General features: G+C 29.9%; 2 protein-coding genes and 1 long non-coding RNA gene across 5 annotated transcripts; 2 read left to right on the plus strand and 1 right to left on the minus strand.

Annotated features, from left to right (window-relative positions):
- The first annotated feature begins 268 nt into the window (after window positions 1-268).
- On the plus strand, window positions 269-6,205 carry LOC106627782 (uncharacterized). Of its 2 annotated transcripts, XM_014248048.3 has the most exons (8): window positions 269-716; window positions 941-1,089; window positions 2,486-2,887; window positions 2,963-3,410; window positions 3,465-3,584; window positions 3,659-3,823; window positions 3,929-4,037; window positions 4,179-6,205. In XM_014248048.3, the coding sequence occupies exons 1-8, from the start codon at window positions 635-637 to the stop codon at window positions 4,483-4,485; spliced, it is 1,782 nt and encodes a 593-aa protein (XP_014103523.3). In that variant the 5' UTR covers window positions 269-634; the 3' UTR covers window positions 4,486-6,205. The 2 variants fall into 2 exon arrangements, with proteins under 2 accessions (XP_014103523.3, XP_069966604.1); XM_070110503.1 differs by lacking the exon at window positions 941-1,089 and having other exon boundaries at window positions 270-716.
- A 1,923-nt stretch (window positions 6,206-8,128) lies between these two features.
- Window positions 8,129-11,644, plus strand: LOC118683741 (uncharacterized). Its single transcript, XR_004979616.2, has 4 exons — window positions 8,129-8,182; window positions 8,262-8,398; window positions 8,481-8,517; window positions 10,389-11,644. It is a non-coding gene; the product is annotated as an uncharacterized lncRNA (long non-coding RNA).
- A 961-nt stretch (window positions 11,645-12,605) lies between these two features.
- Window positions 12,606-20,303, minus strand: LOC106627757 (transmembrane protein 47). Of its 2 annotated transcripts, XM_014248004.3 has the most exons (7): window positions 19,650-20,303; window positions 18,084-18,159; window positions 17,823-18,009; window positions 17,599-17,748; window positions 16,098-16,160; window positions 15,832-16,036; window positions 12,606-15,751 (listed from the first exon to the last, which is right to left on the minus strand). In XM_014248004.3, the coding sequence occupies exons 1-6, from the start codon at window positions 19,844-19,846 to the stop codon at window positions 15,876-15,878; spliced, it is 834 nt and encodes a 277-aa protein (XP_014103479.1). In that variant the 5' UTR covers window positions 19,847-20,303; the 3' UTR covers window positions 12,606-15,751; window positions 15,832-15,875. The 2 variants fall into 2 exon arrangements, with proteins under 2 accessions (XP_014103479.1, XP_014103478.1); XM_014248003.3 differs by having other exon boundaries at window positions 12,606-16,036.
- Between the last annotated feature and the right edge of the window lie 275 nt (window positions 20,304-20,578).

A 20,578-nucleotide genomic window follows, 5' to 3' on the forward strand; every position in this document is an offset into this window, starting at 1 on the left:
AAAAGTGTCATAACCAAATACAGCGTGACACGTTAATAATAAAAGTACAACATTCAAAATTTGTCTGATTAAAATTTAGATATGATATTTTAAATATATTTAAAGCGAGGCTACAATTAAAAAACATGCAAAAAACTAAAATTACAATATCAACTAAATTGCTATAAAAACTTTATGAAATTGAATTCTTATCTACAATATTTCTACATTATTATGTGGCAACTCCTAATTTGTCCATGGTCTGGTATCATTGACGCATATTTTACATTGTGTTTTCGTTCTACGATCAAAAGTGTACAATTTATACGCAGTTTGAGTGAAAATCATTTTTGGAAAAATTACCTTTACCAAATTTATATTAACGACTTCATTAAATTCATTAAGTGAAAAGCTGCGTAAAACTTCAGTGGAGTAGCTGTATTATTAGCAAAACTATTTGTGAAATACTCTAAAGGAGAGTGACAAGTGTACTAAGGAAATCTTGTGTGATTAACAAAAAGTGATTGTCACTAGCGCTGGCGTTAGAGACTGTGGAACATACGTAATAAATGTGAAAATAAATAATAATAATATCCTATACACATAGCAAAGTTATATAGTATATTTTTTATTCAATAATAAAGCAAGTTTAAAAATGAGAACGGAAATGCCGAGCCAAAAACAGTGCATTAATCTTGTACTGATGTTATCATTCGTATTGAGCACATTGGTGACAGGTAATAAACTTGGAGTTTCCCAGCATCCTAGATGACAAATTTCTTTTAGTCATTAAAAAAATATTACATTTCAATATGACCTACCCTTACATGATAGGGATTTGCTTACCACAATAAAAATTATTGTAGACGAATCGATTTCCGCCCACTAAATATTACATTTGCAATATATCATATAAAAAAAAGAAACAAGTGTTATAATTACTTTCTTCTTCTCTAAAAAGCTGATTACGTCGAAATAAAAAGCACCGGATCGTCAGTTATTGGTGGCACTATAAATTTCAGTGCTGTGCTATACGATGATGGTCAAGTCGCGAGTACCGGAGATTACATGTTCAATTGGGAGGATAATACGCTAGCCGCTAATAATGTGGTAAGCATAAACTCATCAGCAGTTCAGGATATATATGTGTATATATGGAAAAAAACTTTAGTAACTATATGCATGCATACATAGACGGCGAGAACAAGCACAAAGTTATTTTTATTGAATACTAACTACCAATAATATAAAATATAGATATAAAAAAGTCGTCTCTCAACTGTTTTGGTATGACTAATGCTGCCAAGAACTGCTTTGTTTTGATTTTTTGCTTAATTCTTTATATTTTTATGTACTAGGGTAGGTCTGTACTTACATATATGTTTATTTTTTAATAATATTGAGGAAAGTGCAGGGTTCTTATCTTCTCTTTGAAGGAACATTTTTAACTCGAGTTTTATGGTTTAGCACTTATGTATTTGCTATTTATATAAAATAGTGAGACAATGACTTCCATATAATGCAATTAGTCAAATAAGAAGAATTTCATATTTAAGTATAAAAAAAACTCATCTTTATTTATTTATACTAATTTATAACGTTGTTTTAATACTGTATATATATGCATTTATCCATTAAAAACATTCCGACCATTTTTAAGATTTCACTCTTTTGATGAACATTTTATAAGCTAATATTTGCTTTAAAGAAACAATAAAATGCATTTTAATATGAAATGACGTATTTTTGCAAACTTCAGTTAATTCAGCTGTTTTAAATGAATAATTGTTGCAATTCCATTCCAAATATATACATATGTATATAATTTGCAAGTAATTTCGAAATAAAAGATAAAAATATTTTTTGCATAAATGTTTTTACAAGGAATTAGGGCGAAAAATGGGTTGTCTATATAAATATAATATACTATATAAATTTTGCAATTCAATTGACTTTCTTACTGACATTTTTCTGGTTTTATTAATTTAATTTATTTGCTTCTCAACCACATTTGCATTAATTTTTTCTATTTTTATGCAAATTAAATGTCTATTAATTTAACAATAATGCAGTGTATATATTTATAAGGTATGTATGTTAATACATACATATATATAATTCTTTTTCATGAATTCCGTGTCGGTTGATATGTAAAACCTTTTATAAGCATTACATATGTGCATGCACACAACTCATTCATAAGCCAATAATTTTTTATTTAAATAGTAATTCATTTTTTAAGTAGCTTGATGGAGCTTTGTAGACCTAGGGAGACAGCAATTTTTGAATTGTTGACATTATCATCAATTTTACTTTATTACAAGCAAAACTAGTAGTTTATAAATATTTTGTAAATGTACATGCATACATATGTACATAAAATTGTGTTCTAAGTAAAAACGTTTTTTTTTTTAATATCTAAAAAGGGATATTTTTGTATTTTTTCTACCAACAGATATTTTTGATTTTAAATATCACTTATGTTCTTGCGTTTTCCAATTTATAGAAAATCAACACAAAATATCCCTACAGCAATTGGTCCGTAACATATCCGATGAATACAAGCAAACCTGGTGATTATAGGGTCACATTAAAAGTCGATAAAAATTATATATTGTGGATAAATATAGCAACTAATCATATTGATTTCAAATTGGATGACTCCCTCGGCGGCGATATGCTGCTACTGCAAAACGATACCAAACCAAGAAAAAATTTTGTTTCCAGCTCAAAGCCGGTCAATCATACAATACAGTTGCGGCCAAACGATGCCAAATTAATCGCGGACAAGGCCTACGAAGTACACACTTATTGGTTCAGAAATTGTACTTACATTGGTGTTATCAATGGACTTAGTTATGTAGCGCAGTACACTGAACCTGATCAATATTATAAAATTGAAGCCTTGGTAAGTGTATTTTCGTAGATATTGCTTGAATTGTATTAAGTGTTGTTTTTGTTTGCATCACTTTAAATTTTACAGGTCGTGGCGAGTTTCGAGAAACCACCTGAACCTATAACTACAACAACGACGACGACAACAACAACACCAAAACCTACAACCACGCCTGCAACTACCACCACCACCCATAAACCGAACAATGATACAACAACGAAAATTCCAACTGTAAATGCCACTACTGTGGCGCCAAGGCAACGGCGACGTCGCGGTGCAGCTGCACCGATACCATTAACGTCACTACTTGCGCAGCAAACATTGACTGTCAACACAACTGTGACTGATCAAATGCACGATGCCGCTACTTTGAACACTACCACAAAAGCAACATCTAAAAAACTCGCTTTGCCCATTCTTATGTCGCCAATGCTGATGGATGGCGAACCACCCTACAATTGTGTCAGTGGGCAATTAATTGGGCATGGTCCCAAAAATCTAACCGGCCTGTTTAAACATTACGTGGAATCAAAAGGTGTGATCATCTCATTTTTTTTCAATAAATATTTTTATTATTTATTTATTATAGCTCCCATTTCGGACTTCAAGGCTACCGGTCAAAATTGGTTACAACGAGGTGATATGATGCGTCTACAAGTGAATTTCAAAGGCTCTCAGTCGCTGGAGATGTGCATTCAGGTCGTCAACGGTTAGTGAAAGTGAATATTCCTTACATTTAACAATGTAATAAAGCTGATTTGCTTTCTTTTTTACATGCATTAGCTCCATATAATGCCACCGGCAACGAGACTTGCCGTTACTACTTTCCACTCGAGAAATGCGAGTACAATTACACGCGCTTTTTCTACGAGAGCAAAACAGTTTTGTTTTTCATACGCAATGATGTGTCTGAGAAGCTGAATCAGGTCACCATTAATATATACGAAGGTACGTGATTAGCGCTCGCTTGTAATCTAAGCTGATAATGTGATAATATTAATATAAAAACAAATGTTTATTTAAATATGAAATATTTCTATATATATTTTTTAGCAAAAGTGCAATCGCAATTGTCTGTTGTGGTGGTGCCCGTGTCATTCACTTTAATCGCTGTTATTCTAATCGTATTCGGTGTCTCTTATTATTTGCAATCGCGAAATCGGTGAGTATACATTCAGTTTGTTTATATTGCGAAATTAAAGCAAAGGACGATTAATGTCAAGAAATTTAAACACATTTGTTAGCACACTGCAATATTCCTTTCTTTTTATCATTATTAATTTCTACACATTTTTAATAACAGTTTCACAGTGGAAGTGGCCGATTTCAATTTTGGCGAGACACAATCTGTTGATATGGAGTACAAAACATTTCAGCAGCGTCTTATCGACAGCATACGTGAAGTGTGGCCGTGGCAACGACGCTACTCGGAATTTAGCTCAGACATGGAGCCGGAGTTTGATCACAGTGGACGCATTGGTGGCGCCTTTGATAATAGTGAGCAAAGGCCCAATGTTACTGACGAGGAAAATGAAAACAATGCCACAACTAGCGCTGGAAGTGGCAATACTACTATAGATAGCAATCTCAGATATAATGCATTGACTTAAGTTTTGAAGATCCTAGTAATTAGATTTTAGAATTTATACAAATTTTGCAAAGCGTTTTTGTTTTTTTTTTGTTTACTTTTTACTTTATAAATTTGCACAGAAAGTCAGTTCAAAGTCGTTTGAATCTTGATTTGTAATTTGTGATTACGTATTTATAACAAGCTGTAAATACACAATGATATTTGTGTATTTCGTAGTATTCTTTGTTTTTTTTTTTTTGTTTGAATTGGTTTAGTTACAACATGTATTGTTTTTTATTTTTGTGCTTAGCGTATATATTTTTTGTATTCACCCGTATATTTAATTTTGTATATATATTATATATAATTCATGAACTCTTTATTGAACGCATGCAACCAACTATATTATAATTGTGCATACACTTTATTATTATATTACGAAACTGCAAGCACTAAGTATATAACGCTACACACTCATCAAAAAGTATACATAATAAAAATTGTTAAGAAAATTAGAAACGAGAAAAAAAGCAATTTCCATATTTGCCAAATCGTAAAAGGTTCAATAAATGTAAAATTTGTAAAGAGAAAATTTAATACCGAAATATTCGTACAAAAAATTTGGCAATTATTAGGTTTTTTTTTATGGAGATTCTTTTGGTGTAAGACTGTAACATTCTAAACATAAAAGCGAAATAAATGTTATAAATAGATAATTAGAAGCGTATGCAAAAGTGAAAAATGGTGATGTCTACTACTAAAGCTGCAACTCGTTGAAAGCATACATACATACATACATATGTATATGAAGCTTACAACTTTTGTTCTTTAAATGCTGTGCAACGATGGCTTAAAGAAAAGATTTCTCGCTGATAACATGTTAGTATAAAACTTTACACCGCATATTTCTATTGAATTTATCGAACGCATTCGCATTGTGGTATATTTGATTGTGATAATTGATGAAAAAAATTTATTATAATATACTTTATTTAATTATTTCATGCAGTGCTCGACACACAAATACTTCATAAATGAATACAAATTTACATTGTATACTGATAATTAACTATTAACTATAGAAAAATTTTAAAAATTCTAATTATTTTGCAACTTTCAACTATTTAACATTTTGCTTAAAAAAACTATTATGATTCATATTATGTATGTGGAAAAGACATATTATACATATATCTATTGCAATATGTTAAAATAGTTTAAGTCGACTTAATCGCGCAATTTGAGTTTTGAAGCCCAATTATCGCAACACGGCATTGTATTTTAACCTAAACTATTACTTAGCACCGGAAGCTTTACTTTTTTACTACTTTGCTAATTGCAGATTCATACTAGAAAACGAGTCACTATTTATTTTAGGTCGAGTTAAGCTGTTTTAACATGTTGAAACATATATATCAATTTATAAATACAAATTGCTGAAAGTAAGCAAACCGTTAGTATTACGTTATTTAAAACCTGTATAATGAAAACTTTCTAATACGTAAGTAAGCAGAAACCAAGAACTCTCGAAGTCATTTCTACTAATCGTGCAATTATAGAAATTTAAACATACATACATATTAAAAACTTCTATGAAATTCATGAGCTCAGCACGCATACATAGTATGTATATGGTCTGTACACATATGCATACACATACACAAATGGTTACAATTGTAAATAAATAAAATATTCATTATACAAGCATTCAGTAAATGCTTTTTAAATATTAAAATAAAAAATAAAATAATTTTCTTTAATTCAATTTGATTTATGGGTAAGCATTTAAAAATAAAAAACACGGAAAAAGCTTTAGCTTCCGTCCTTTCACAGGTGCATTTCTTATAGCATATGCGGACATACATTTATGTATATTTTGAACGGCCAATTTGTATGGCAGCTATATGCTATAGTGGTCCGATCTAAACACTTTATTCGAATATTGTAGCATTGCTTTGAACAATAATATATGCAAAACTTCGCGTCAAATGAAAAAGTTTTCCATACATGAACTTGATTTTGATCGGCCAGCCTTGATGGCAGCTATATACATACAGCTATGTTCACAAAAAATCGTGTCAAGAAATGTTATTTTTTTTCAAGTTCCGTTACGATTATTCCATCGTCTACGCATTGTTGTTGTAGAATGAAATGTGTATATGGAAGAAACGAAAAAATCCCGTTAGATTTGCAAGATTTAAGCAAATGAACAACTCTTTTTGCTAGAAGCACCAGTCTTTGGCTGTGCATTAAAATAGCAGCCAAAAAAATTTTGTTAAGACGTTTAATTGATAAAAAGTAAGTGGTTTTGTGTTAGTGACTATTATTAACATTAGAAAACACAAAAATAAATTTATATTTTTTAACTTAGTGGGCAGAGGCAAACGTTGTACTCCTGAAAAAAGAAATATTATAGTGCAACTAAGAAACCTGGGAAAAACATATAAAGACATCCAAGAAATATGTGGATGTTCTGCTAAAATGATTCATAATGCTTTAAACTTTAAAGAAATGCCCGAAATCGTGGTATCCACCGTAAAAACACGCCTCATGAGGACCGATCTATTGTGCGAAATAGCAGGGCGCAGTCTTTTGCATCGTCCAGCAAGATAAAAAATGACTTAAGCTTGAATTTTAGTGGCGTTACTATTCGGCGACGTCTTAAAGCCATCTACGAAAAGTTCCACTGTTAGCCACCAGACATGTCAAAGCACGTTTGGAGTTCGCCAAAAGTCACCTTAATTGGCCCATTACAAAGTGGCGAAATATTTTATGGAGTGACGAAAGTAAAATTGTGTTATTTGGTAGAAAGGGCTCCAGACAATATGTCAGACGTCCACCTAACACAGAGTACGATCATAGGTACTCTTTGAAGACAGTTAAACACGGCGGATTGAGTATTATGGTATGGGCATGTTTTTCTTACAATGGAGTGGGCCCTATATTCATGATTGATGGGATCATGGATCGATCTGTATATGTTAACATATTAGAAAATGTTATGTTTCCTTATGCCAATTGGGAAATGCCACTAAAATGGACGTTTCAACAAGATAACGACCCCAAACATACAAGCAAAGTAGTCAAAAGCTGGATGGCATCAAAGCGGATCGATCTTATGTGATGGCCTGCGCAGTCTCAGGATTTAAATCCAATTGAAAACCTATGGGGAGATGTTAAACGATATGTTCCAAATGCAAATCCAACATCTCGATCACAGCTTTGGGAGGTTATTCAAAAATCATGGGAGCGGATCCCTGTCAAGCGCTGCCAGGACTTGGTGGATTCTATGCCTCGCAGATGCCAGGCCGTAATAAAAAATAATGGGTACACGACTAAGTACTAACCCAAGCAAACAAATTAAAATAGTTTTTTGGAGTTCAACAATGTTTTTTTCAACTAATTGCACTGTTTTCATTACTCACTGCTATTTTTATGAACAGCTGTAAACAGCACTTTTCTGTTTAAATTAATAATGTAAAAAAAATTAACAACATTTTGAATAATAAATTGATTTGTTTTTGCTTAAAATAGGCACAAAGTTAAAACAAAATTAAATTTGTGAACATTCATTTATTTTTTGATATATAAAATTAAGTTTAAAGTTGCGGCTCATGAGCACTGCTATTTTTATGAACACAGCTGTATGTGCATATGTATATGCTGTAGTGATCCGTTTTCGAGTCTCATTTTGGATGTAACAAACATCGTGGCATACTTAATACACTCCGTTTATGGTATAATAAAATAAATAAATTATAATTGCGTAAAGTTAGTATTTGATAGCATTTCATAACTTATAATAACGATTTTTAGATTTGTTCTTCGATTTGCAATCACCAGCTATGGTCTTAGTTGGAATTTATCGCACTTATTTGAAATCAAATATAGTACAGGCTCATTCATTCGACTAAATGTTATAAAATTGTTAAAGGAACAATTTGATCAACCCGGTAAATATATATAAATATATACCAGCACTTCAGTCAACATTACAAATCAAGGCCATCTCTCTCTCTCTCTCTGTCTTTCCAGCAACCTAGCATCTGCTGCTGCGCACGGCTAAGACAACGTATGGAATTTTAATTTGTGATTCTTTATATTTTAATTTTATTATAGCTATTAAATGAAACAGCTCTTCGTTTGTTATAATATGTGTGTATATAATTGCTGTACTTTATTCACTTGTAGTTATTATTACATATTAATACATATATGTATGTATATTTGTAGTTTCCATTTGTTCTGCATTGGATGAAAGTATATTTTCTGTAGTATATGTATGTATGAATGCATGGTATGTAATACGCCTTCACACAGTTTACATTTGTGCATGAGTATAAGTATTCACTACATATAGACGTACAATACTTGTATGGTAAAATTCACAGGGTAAAGCAGAAATTTTTCGGCCCCCATTTTGCCTTAATGTGTGGTAAGAATGTTTACGTGTACATACATATATATGTGGCAAGTACGTGACTTTAAATGGTTAGCTTTTCGGTATGTAACAATTTAAAATGTTTTGTTTTTTTGCTAAAATTTTTATCTAAATATATATACACATACAAACACAAATACCAACATGAATTTGTATGTGCCTATGTATGCAAGTTTACAAATTTATGGTTAGATATACATATGTACGTATACGTATGTTTGCATTTAACAATAAATTTACACAATATTATTATAATATTATTTATGGTTACTTTAAAAAAGTGGAGATTTGTGTGGAGTTGGTTGTTGAAACTAGTTTTTTACAGTCGGTACATTATATCTGTATATTACATAAACTTATGTAAAATTGATGGAAAATATAGCTTATGCTTGGAAAACACATTCGGTTTATTTTTAAACAATATTACACATTTTTATATTTGTTTGAGTTTCTTCTTTAAATTGTTAAAAAAAATGTAAGGAATATGTATACTATATTTAAGTTAGTATTTAGTATACAAATACAAATGTTTGTATGTATGTATTTTTGTGGAGAGTTTACAGGTAATACAAAAAACTACAAATTATGGGAGTTATTCGTGATTATTGATACGTATGTATTGTATGTACATATATAAAAGATACATTCAAATACATCTATGATTATTAAAATTATTTACAAACATTTAATTGAATAAATTGTAAATGCAGCGGTTTTAGAAATTATTTAAAAGTGCAATTAAAAAATCTTAATATTCTATTAAAAAAAAAATCATTCAATTTTAACCGCAGAAAAATTTAAAATTTTTTATTTATATTGGAAAATATTTAGATAAATTATATATATATATATATAAAATATATAAATTATATAATATATATATAAATGATTTATTATTTTAAAAAAAAATATTTTACTTGATACTAACGCTTTATCGCTGCGTCTAGTTTGGAAATTAAAATATTATACATATATATAGTTATAATATACATATATCAAAGGTATCAAATCATTATTTTTTGTTTAGTTTAATATAATCATTTAAATACATAATATTTTAGAATTAAACAAATAACTAATTTTTATCTGCGGTCATAAGTTTATAAGCGAACTATGAGTATTTACATTCATAGCAACTTCTTAGGATTTCTAAAAATTTTAAGGGTACAATTAATTCAATTTGATTTTACTCTCTTAATTTTTTGTAACTTTTTGCTTCTTATTAGTTACAACTTCTTTAAAATCTTACATTTTACTCATCTTTTTTCTTACATTTTCCATTTATTAATTTAAAAAATCACTAGCAGTGTTAATTGTTGTTGTTGCTGATATCATATATGTATATACATATGTATGTGTATATGTTTATTAGAGCAGTAGTTATAATATCATATTATGCCGTTGCTCCTTTGTGTGGTCGTAATTTAAATAAATATTAATTTTAAATAAATAATGATTATTTTCAAAGAAAACAATTTGCAACATATAATATCGCTATATAGTATTTGACTTTAATTTCATGTTCTGGGTATGCATTTTTTTCTCCGGATTTTGAATCTACTTTGGACAATCAAATCAAGTTTACGCATTAAGAGAAATCCTAGAAATAGGTCCAACAGTGGACACACACTTTTTGGAATGAAACGTCGATAAACCGCTTTACACGATTATGTACACAACTTAGTCATAATTAATACGAAAAATATGGCGTTTACACTGTTACCAAGCTTCTCATTCAATTTTCGAGGAATTTGTATGGAATTTATATGGGAAGTTTTTCATATTATCAATAATATGAAAAGTTGGAAACCACAAGTAGTGAGCAATACTCAAAATAAATAAAAAAAATAAAATTGGTATTGCTAAATTTAAATATATGTAAAATATAAGTTGAACCAACCCTTCACATATTTGCCTTATATAGGCATTTTGGTATAGTACTATATAAATTTGTATGTATGTATGTATGCAGTTGTTTGTAATATATATACATATTTATGTATAAACATATTTATTATCAGAATCTATGCTCATAAATATATTTAAGCATTATTCATATAAATGTAGATACGAATGTGTTGCGAGCTTCGAGCAATGAAACAGTAGTGGGTGCCAACACTCTAAATCTTTTTCAATTGTTAACAATTTTAAATAGTTTTGTCGCTGGTTGAATTGCAAATGTAAAACTTTCTTTCCGCACTATGTTTATAAATAAAACGAATTTAGTTCACATAGGCCTTTATTGCCTTAAACGTTATTTTACATGGAAATTAAGTGGAGCAATAAAATAATAGTGCAAGGAAAAAAGTTATCTTAAATGAACGTTGAAAAATATTTTTCAAGTACTGTCTATACCTAATCTTAGTATTTGGTAGTATGAGCTTTATTTTAAGTCACAACTTCACAGCAACAATCTCACGTAGTGATATATATATATCAAAATTAATTTAACAAATGCTCACTACTATTTCATTGCTTGCAGCTGTATGTATGTTTTTAGCAATTTAATTTATGTTACCTGTGTTTTAACAAACCGTATATAATTGTAAATATTTTTGATATTTAAGTACTGCAATACTTGGCTGACACACCCTGACGCTAAATATGCAGAACACACTTTACGGCGCACAAGCCAATCGGTATGTTGTAGTTTGTTAAAGATTTAGCGTTGTTGTTTTCTTTACCATTACCGGCGCATACATAATTGCGTTAATCTTGTACCGCATGTATTGTATTTAAATTATTATTTTTAATTTTTGCTGCTTAATTATTAATTTTAATTAGTTAATTGTTTAATATTAGCAATTAAAAGATTACTTGAGCTTAAAATTAGTTTTCGTTTTTATTTTTTATTTATATTAGTTTTATATATTTAGTTCAGTTTGAAATTATTTGAGTTAATTCGATTTTGTTTTTGCTTTGCTTTATTTTAAGTTTTTGAATTCCTACATAATACTAGTTTGAGTTATAATTAAGTTACCACCGCACGTTCCTGCCTACGATTTGTTCAATTTTGTTTGGTTTTGGTTTTTTAGTTTGCTGTTGTTGTTTTTGGTTATCGGTTCGCATTGTGTTGTCATTTTCTTTTGTTCTTTGCTAATTTCAGTTACATAATTAATGAAGTTTTTGACTTGTTTGCTTTTAGATCGCTATTATTGTGGTTGTTCTTGGTGTTTTTGTTTTTTTTTGTTTTGTTGACGATGTTCTCACTAAATGTTCACTTAGAGTTTTGCCTATGCGTTTGAGTTCGACTGGAGAATAACGAATTTTCGCAAAAGAGATTTATGAGAAAGTCTTTAATTGAACAAATGGAATATAATTATGTACGTTTAGCTTATTTACCAACAATTATTAAATATTTATTTTTTAAAGCAAAACTTACTCTAAAGTGGGAGTAGCAGCTTGCGAGCGTACAAGTTAATAGACAGTTATAAATTTTATTGGCAGACATTTAGTGATGGTTTCAAACAATTTTACTTTTATAGATATGTATGTATGCATATGTGTGCATGTATTGTGTATTATTGCGTTAGTAAATATATTTATTTTTAAAATTAAAATAAAATATAAGAAGTGTATAGCATATACATATAACTCGATGCGTATGTATAAAAATAAAAAAATATAAATACTTGCAAATATAAGAGAAAAAATCAAATTATCATGAATCCTTATAAATACCTTTTTTCCCTAACTTTCAAATCAAACTAAAAATCATATTCGAAACAAAAATCACACAAATATTTATTTTTATTAAACTTTCTTTATGTTACAGGAAAGCAAAATTTTTTTTAAATAAACAAAAAACAGTATATTTAAATAGTATAGAGTAATTAGGGTCATAGGCCAGTGTATAGAAGTATTACGGTTATATATTTCGAATTCGCAATGTTAATATTCGTTGTTGTGGCACAAAATAGCTTTAAAGAATGCAATTATTGGCAATACAAATAAATACTGTTACTATAGCAAAAAAAAAAAAATTATTATTGAAACAAAAAATAATTTACGCCACGTTCCAATAGCAGTTGTTCGCGAAAATTGCAATATTAAATAAACTACTGCCAATTTATTAACAACAATTGTTGATGAAAAAACTAAATTTTGGTTTTTCATGTCACAAAGCTATTTGAAGAAATACTGCTAAATTAACAGTAGAACAATTATTCGTGCCTATGGCGCAGATCTTGAGTACCGCAAGGACACATTTTGGAGCTAATTCATTGACGAAATTGTATTAACGAATATCAACATTGCAAATAAAGCTTAAATATTACAAACAAAAAAATCATTCGTAACAAGTCTTTAGTCAGTGCGTTAGGACATTTCATTTGTAAAGATGAAAATACTTAAAAAATATAGAATAACTAATCAGGTAAATTGTACAAATTATACGAATAAATTAAAAGTAAGTATAGTTTAAATATTTTTTTTGTGTTTTTTGTTTTTGCTGATATGTTTTCTTTGCATTTAACGTTATAACAGTAATAAATATTTGTAAAATGTCTGTCGTACAAATATGTCTTGTTGCATTGCGAGAAATATACAAAAGGCAAAAGAGGTTTTGTTCTTCAAATTTACGGTTATTAACATTTTCCTTGCTTTAAATATTTTCTCGCTTCATAAAAATTTATTTTTAACATACATTTGTGTAAACAGACAAATTTTTTAGATAATATATGTATAAATATCAATAGTAGCGGCCATGTGTAGGCAAAAACAATTCAACAGGTTTAATTAAATCAGACATAATTAGTATAATTACATAATTATTTGCTTAATAATTACAGAAAAAAAACTATACAAATTCGAGTTATGAAACAAAATAATCTGAACAGCATAATAAACAATAGTAATTAAATATAAATTTATGTACTTGAGTATATGTGTTTTGTGTAATACAATGGGTGTACACGTTAATTTGATTTTTAACGCTATTTTACATTGCCAATAGAATTTTACATACGCTGCTTGCTTATATTTCTCTTTTGCATTTCAACTGCTTAAATTATACATTTCTAAACGTTCACATGTACATATCTGCGGACTGTGTGTTTTGTTTTTGAATACATTGACAAATTTAATATTTTAAATCGTTTTCGCGTTCTTTTTTTTTTGTTCCTTAAACAATATATTTTCATAGTCATAGAATGTTTCCATTTACAGCTTGAGAGGAAAAAAATGTTAAATCGGGTTCGGGTATATCGATATAATTTCCACAGATATTCAAACAACAAATAACACAAATATTAAATACGACTATCAATTCGAAAATGAACTTTTCAAGTTTTTGTAAAAGTGCGGCGAAATATACGCAACTACCTACAAATTGCCGGTTTTAATAAAGCGATAATAAAATATATCAGTATGTAAATGTGTGTATAAAGAAACGTTAAGGTACATTTTGAACACGGATTGATTGGCAGACTAACACTTAAGCAGTCGCCAATCAATTGATGTATGTATGTATATCTACGAACGAAGCTGCATGATATTGCTCTTATTTTATGGCAAAGTCTTGTTATGTGTATTTTTTTTCATTTATTTTTGTTTGTAAAACCAAAAACAAAAAGTTTCCTTGTTTGTCATAATTTCTATGGCTGTCTAGTAATGCTTTGGTATGAATTTATGTATGATGGTATGTATGTATATATGAGTGTTGGTGTTTTTGGTGTTAAAGTGTATGTATGTATGCATGTATTGCTTTGCTTGTAACTTTATGGTTCGGTGCACGTATTTATCTGTGGAGTCGTTTTTAAATTGGTAGGTTCATGAGCGTGATTTTATATTAATTTCCAACATCATTATGCTTATATGCATTTAATTGTTTGAGTTTGTTTCTTTTTTATAATGCGTTTTAGTTTGTCTCTTTAACGTGGTTAGCTTGTTTTCTACAATTTTATTACGCTTATATTTAGTTTGAATTTCTTACATACATCGTACGATTCATATTAATTTACATAATTTTTTTTTTAAATATTTTTTTACGGAGTTTACATCGATGTTGTTGTGGAAACAATAAATAAAATATTGTTGAGGAAATGTTTAGGCTTTTAGGTTAATGGTTTTTGTCAGCAAAGTTTCATAGGTAAGGACATCTACATATATAGGATATGTAGATATATGTGTATGTGCTTATGTATATGAAAATAATGGAATTTGTGTGGATATATGTGTATTTGTATAATGATTATGCACGTCGAATATACATGTAAATATATGTAGATATATGTTTGTAGGTATATATGTACGTATACAATACTAAATGGTTAAATACGATCACCATGAATACATGAATATTTGGTTGTTTGTAATAGGTATGTTAAAATGGTTTTATAAAATGCTTTCACCCAAATACATGACAATTGTATGAATGTGTAAGTGTATTTGTGTGTATTTGAGTATGTTTGTATATTTTAGATTATGGGTTTTCACCTTTGCTGCTTTGTGAAGAAGTAGTGTATATTTGATTTTAGAAGTTATGTATTTTTACATTGCACAGACATATTGCTTGCCTGTTGTTTCATGGTTTTCTATGTTTGCTTATTTCGCGAAAGTCTTGAGATTTGAAAAATCCACGTGTTGCACAAAAGTGGCCCATATTTTCCGTTGATGAATGAAATTTTATGGTTTATATTTGTGTGTATGTGTACGTGTTGGTAATTAATTTGAATGTTTAGTGTTGACTTCGTTTCAAGTTGTTCTTCTACTTTTCACTTTGTTTACATTATAAATATAGTATTTTGGTTATCGGCAATGATGACAGACAGTTTTATACAAGTCTTTTTTAAGTTCTTCGATTTCTTGATGTGTTATATAATTGTTTGGCTTTCGTTTTTTGCTTTTGTTCATCTCTTATTGTATGCTGTGTTGAATTAATAGTTTTTGTTGTTGTTGTAATAGTAGTAGTTAGTAGTATTATATCAGTAGAAATCGCATATTTACTTAAATATCTAAAGAACGACGTCAGGCAGGTCGTGCGGCCTGGCCTAGGCGCGCATTTGGTTTTCATGTACAATTTTTCTCTCCTTATAATAGATCTCCTCCGACTCTTTATCGCAAAGCAGTAGCACAACGGCACCGAATAGGAAGATAGCTGCACCCCATCCAACACCGTAGGCCCAACCAAATTCCCAAATTGGCCGATTCGCTGCAAAAAAGTGAATATATGTAAATCATATATGTATGTAATAATAATTATTATTATTTACCCAAATTGAGTTCTCCAGCAAAACATACTGGATATATTATAAGTGCAGACAAGACAGCCAGTACTAAAAATAATAAATTATTTTATAATATTATTATTTTAAAATTACTATATTTCCAATTTATTGTATATATATATTTTTTTATACTCTCGCAACCTGTTGCTACAGAGTATAATAGTTTTGTTCACCTAACGGTTGTTTGTATCACCTAAAATTAATCGAGTTAGATATAGGGTTATATATATATAAATGATCAGGATGAAGAGACGAGTTGAAATCCGGGTGACTGTCTGTCCGTCCGTCCGTCCGTGCAAGCTCTAACTTGAGTAAAAATTGAGATATCTTTATGAAACTTGGTAGACATGTTTCATGGTACCGTGAGACGGTTGGTATTGCAGATGGGCGTAATCGGACCACTGCCACGCCCACAAAACGCCATTAATCAAAAACAAATAACTTGCCATAACTAGGCTCCGCAATAAGATACAAGACTGTTATTTGGTACACAGGATCACATTAGGGAGGGGCATCTGCAGTTAAAAATTTTTTTTTAAAAGTGGGCGTGGTCCCGCCTCTAATAGGTTTAATGTGCATATCTCCTAAACCGCTAATGCTATAATAACAAAATTCACTGGAAGCAAATGTTTTTAGCACTTCTATTGACGGTGTGAAAATAGTTGAAATCGGGTGGCAACTCCGCCCACTCCCCATATAACGGTACTGTTAAAAACTACTAAAAGCGCGATAAATCAAGCACTAAACACGCCAGAGACATTAAATTTTATCTCTGAGATGGTATAAGATGACTTTATAGGAACCGCGTTCAAAATTAGTCAGTGGGCGTGGCACAGCCCACTTTTAGGTGAAAACCCATATCTTGAGATCTGCTCAACCGATTTCAACCAAATTCGGAGCATAACGTTCTTTTCATGTTTCTATGTCATAGTGCGAAAATGGGCGAAATCGGACTACAACCACGCTTACTTCCCATGTAACACCATTTTCAATTCCATCTGATTCTTTCACTTTCCATTATGCAAATCAGGTAACAATGATTATATCGGGGTAAAACTTTGCGTGAATAATGCAATTAAAGTATGCCACCTTGCGGCCAAAAATTGTCTAAATCGATCCAAAACTGTTCAAACCCCTAAGTACTAAATATGTGGACCCCAGTGCCTATAGTTGACCTTCCACCGAAAATATCAGTCAATCCACAAAGAAATCTCAAACGAGTATACCATTTGACTTTGCGAGAGTATAAAATGGTCGGTTACATCCGAACTTAGCCCTTCCTTACTTGTTTTTTTTAATTTTTTTTTTTTTTTGTTAGTCTTATAATTTAAACGAGTTTCGATTTAATAGTTTAAAATCTTTTAGTGAAAGATTTTTGTAAGCAATACATTATATGCCCCCACCTTATTTCGAGAAGTCACTATTTGCAAAATTACCGAGTTAACATTTTTTTTTTTCAGTTCTTAGTTGTGCATTCAAAACTTACATGATAATAACATCACCAGCACAGCAATTCTGTAAAATTTATATTTCACATTATGGTTTTGCGTTCTCAAACCCAATCCAGTAAGTATGGTGGCAATTACATCTGTGATCAATGTTATTATGCAAAGAGCAGCTGTGGCCTTAATGTATGCTAAAAAAAAACAAATTAAGTGATTTTTTTAAAATCGTGCCATCCAAAATGCAATCAACAAATCAGCAACTTACCGACGTCTCGACTGGCATAACAACCAGGCGGATCATGTAAATTAAAGGGCAGCGGTGATTCAACGTCTTCCTCAATACAATGCACAAAAAGACCTTGGCGCCAACCGGCAGCCATTAACCAATCCGTGGAAGCCAATGCCATAATCATGAGTATGACAACGATAACACCACATATAAATGCAATAACCTAATAATAAAAAGAAAAAAATTGGCACTTTTCGAAAAATAATAATAATTACATATGAATAATTTAATACGAACCTTAAGAGGTCTTGTGATTGTGATGGTTTCTATAGTTGTTGTTGGTGCCATTTTTGTTGGTGAAGGGCGTTGTGAACTGAACATAAAAAAATATTAAGCGTTATCCTTTAAAATATATACATATGTAGATATAAATAAATGTGACGGTATTTTTTGAAGGCAAATAGGCAAGATGTTTAACACTGGAAATATGCAAAAATAATACGTACCTTTGAATATATATATTTTTGCTTTTATTAGTAGCAGGGAGTTAGTACGCCCTTGTAACAACAATAACAACGCAAGCTCAATAACACAACGGAAGTTCGCATGAGATACTTTGGCTTACCCACTTCTGGATAATAAAACTTGTATTAATTTATCTGATGATAATACAGATTACTGCACCTTATTTTTATAAAACGCCTTGTACACTCGAATGGTTTTGGTCAGAATGTATTGTGAATTATGTTTGTATTTATTTTAAATGCATATAAATTGCTTTTAAGCTGCATTAAATCTATTTATTATGTGGGAAGAGAGAATTAGAAAAACATATTCATTCGATTAGTATGGGTAAGGATTCAAATTGGAAATACAATTTAAAATAGACGACACATATATATATACATATATGTATGACATATCATGCAGCAATGAAAATGGTCTCAGCACCCACACATAAAATTCGACAGATTTAGCATAACAATTAAAAATCTATACACGAAGCAATATTTTTAAAAACCTTTCTAATTATATGTACGTACATATGTAACAGTCAAAATTCATTAAAATTATTCGAATATTCATACAACATCTGTTAACAATCGCGTTAAAACTATTCCCTTTTTATAACTATAGTTATTGTACTTTAAATAGGAATTCATTTTATTTCATACAATCCATAATTAAAATTGCATGATTTTTTTTCAACGAATTTAGAAGCTTTCCAACATATATTTTCGAAAATTTTCTTTATAAAACGTTATGATATAAACAAGGAAGTGAAACGTGCTTAAATCCCTAAATAGAACATTTGTACGACCCAACAACTTACAAATTAAACTATATAAAATATATCTTACAAGAAATATACCTTACTAAACAATGCATAACTATTCAGAAAATCATATTAATGTATTTGTACATACATAGGTATGTATATGGCATGAATATTTTTGCTATATTTAGAGTGAGATATTTTTTATTTGTTTTACCAAATAACTTAATTTATCAAAGTTAATCAAAAGGAAAGCTCATGCTTGCTTTTGACAATAACAACAAGGAAAACTTAAGATAAAGGAGCAATAAAAATAACAAAAATTTTGCAACGCAAGTGTCACAAATTAAAAATGCAAACTTCTCGCAAGTAAGAAGCAAAACAATGAAAAGGTTAATTTAGATTGCGATGAGAGCCGCATAATGTATATAAATAACGAAAATATAAACTCAGCACATATATATTGGCTTGTAATTTTAGGCATTCATGTATATATATATTAATAGTTCGGTTTTACAGTAATATCAAGTAGCCAAAGTATTGAAAGTATGGAAAATTTATTCGAAGATTTATTTTCTTAAAAATACCTTTCTTTAAAGTAATCCATAGTAACCGATTCTGTATCAAATTCTGAGCAGTCGGCTATAGAATCACTGTCGAAAGAACTGAATCCACTTATATTTATATTTGCAATTGCATTATTGCTGAAAACTAATTGCTGTTGTTGTTTCAGCTGCGACTGTTGCTGAGCCAACTTATCCCCACTTTCGTCTCTGCTATACATCCTCGATTGTATACACAAATCAGTATTCAATTAATATTTAGCTACTCAAAATAGTTTCATCAGTTCACTTGGCACCAGATATATTTCGCGATTTAAAATTATTTATATTTAACACCCACAGAAAGCGCCCAATTCTGTTATAATTGGTTTTGCATTTGAGGCTCGATTTCCACTTCGTCGTTGCCTACCTTGATACACACATTAGTTCACACACACTTACACACCAAAATGGCGACAAAGCTCTTCCAAATCGTTGCTGCTAAATGTCGTTTTCACATTTCATTGAAATTATTGTTTCCTTACATTTTAAATATATCCATACGTTGACCAATAATTTGTCAAGTGAAATGCAAATGTAAATAAAAATTAAATTATAAAAAATCTACGCTTTTTTACTCTCGCGATCGCACATAAACAATAGCCTTCGTTTTCTTCGAGAAAATTTTTCACTTTGCTTTTTTGTCTGTTTCTTCTTCGAATTCGCCTCAAAAATCAAGTGAAGGGCTGCATTTGCAAAAAGTGGTTTTAAAATAATTGCAAATGCTGGTAATGAGATATTTTATGTACTTTAGTTTAACATTAGAAATAAAGAGATAAGTTTAAGTTATTTATTACACAACAAATATTATTTAGTTTTTTGTATGAGATGTTTAGTTGAAATAATTATAATTCAATAACGATATATAACATGATCTTTTTAAATTAAGTGTGGCAATTTAATTTCGCCGCTGT

Source organism: Bactrocera oleae, chromosome 2 (assembly GCF_042242935.1).
Source record: "Bactrocera oleae isolate idBacOlea1 chromosome 2, idBacOlea1, whole genome shotgun sequence".
NCBI classification, from domain to species: Eukaryota; Metazoa; Arthropoda; class Insecta; order Diptera; family Tephritidae; genus Bactrocera; species Bactrocera oleae.

Coding starts and splice junctions, on each gene's coding strand:
- LOC106627782 (XM_014248048.3), top strand. CDS start 635: ATGAGAACGGAAATGCCGAGCCAAAAACAGTGCATTAATCTTGTACTG. Junction 717..940: donor ATTGAGCACATTGGTGACAG/GTAATAAACTTG, acceptor TTCTCTAAAAAG/CTGATTACGTCGAAATAAAA. Junction 1,090..2,485: donor CGCTAGCCGCTAATAATGTG/GTAAGCATAAAC, acceptor TCCAATTTATAG/AAAATCAACACAAAATATCC.
- LOC106627757 (XM_014248004.3), bottom strand. CDS start 19,846: ATGTATAGCAGAGACGAAAGTGGGGATAAGTTGGCTCAGCAACAGTCG. Junction 17,749..17,822: donor TTATGCCAGTCGAGACGTCG/GTAAGTTGCTGA, acceptor GTTTTTTTTTAG/CATACATTAAGGCCACAGCT. Junction 16,037..16,097: donor TGCTGGAGAACTCAATTTGG/GTAAATAATAAT, acceptor ACTTTTTTGCAG/CGAATCGGCCAATTTGGGAA.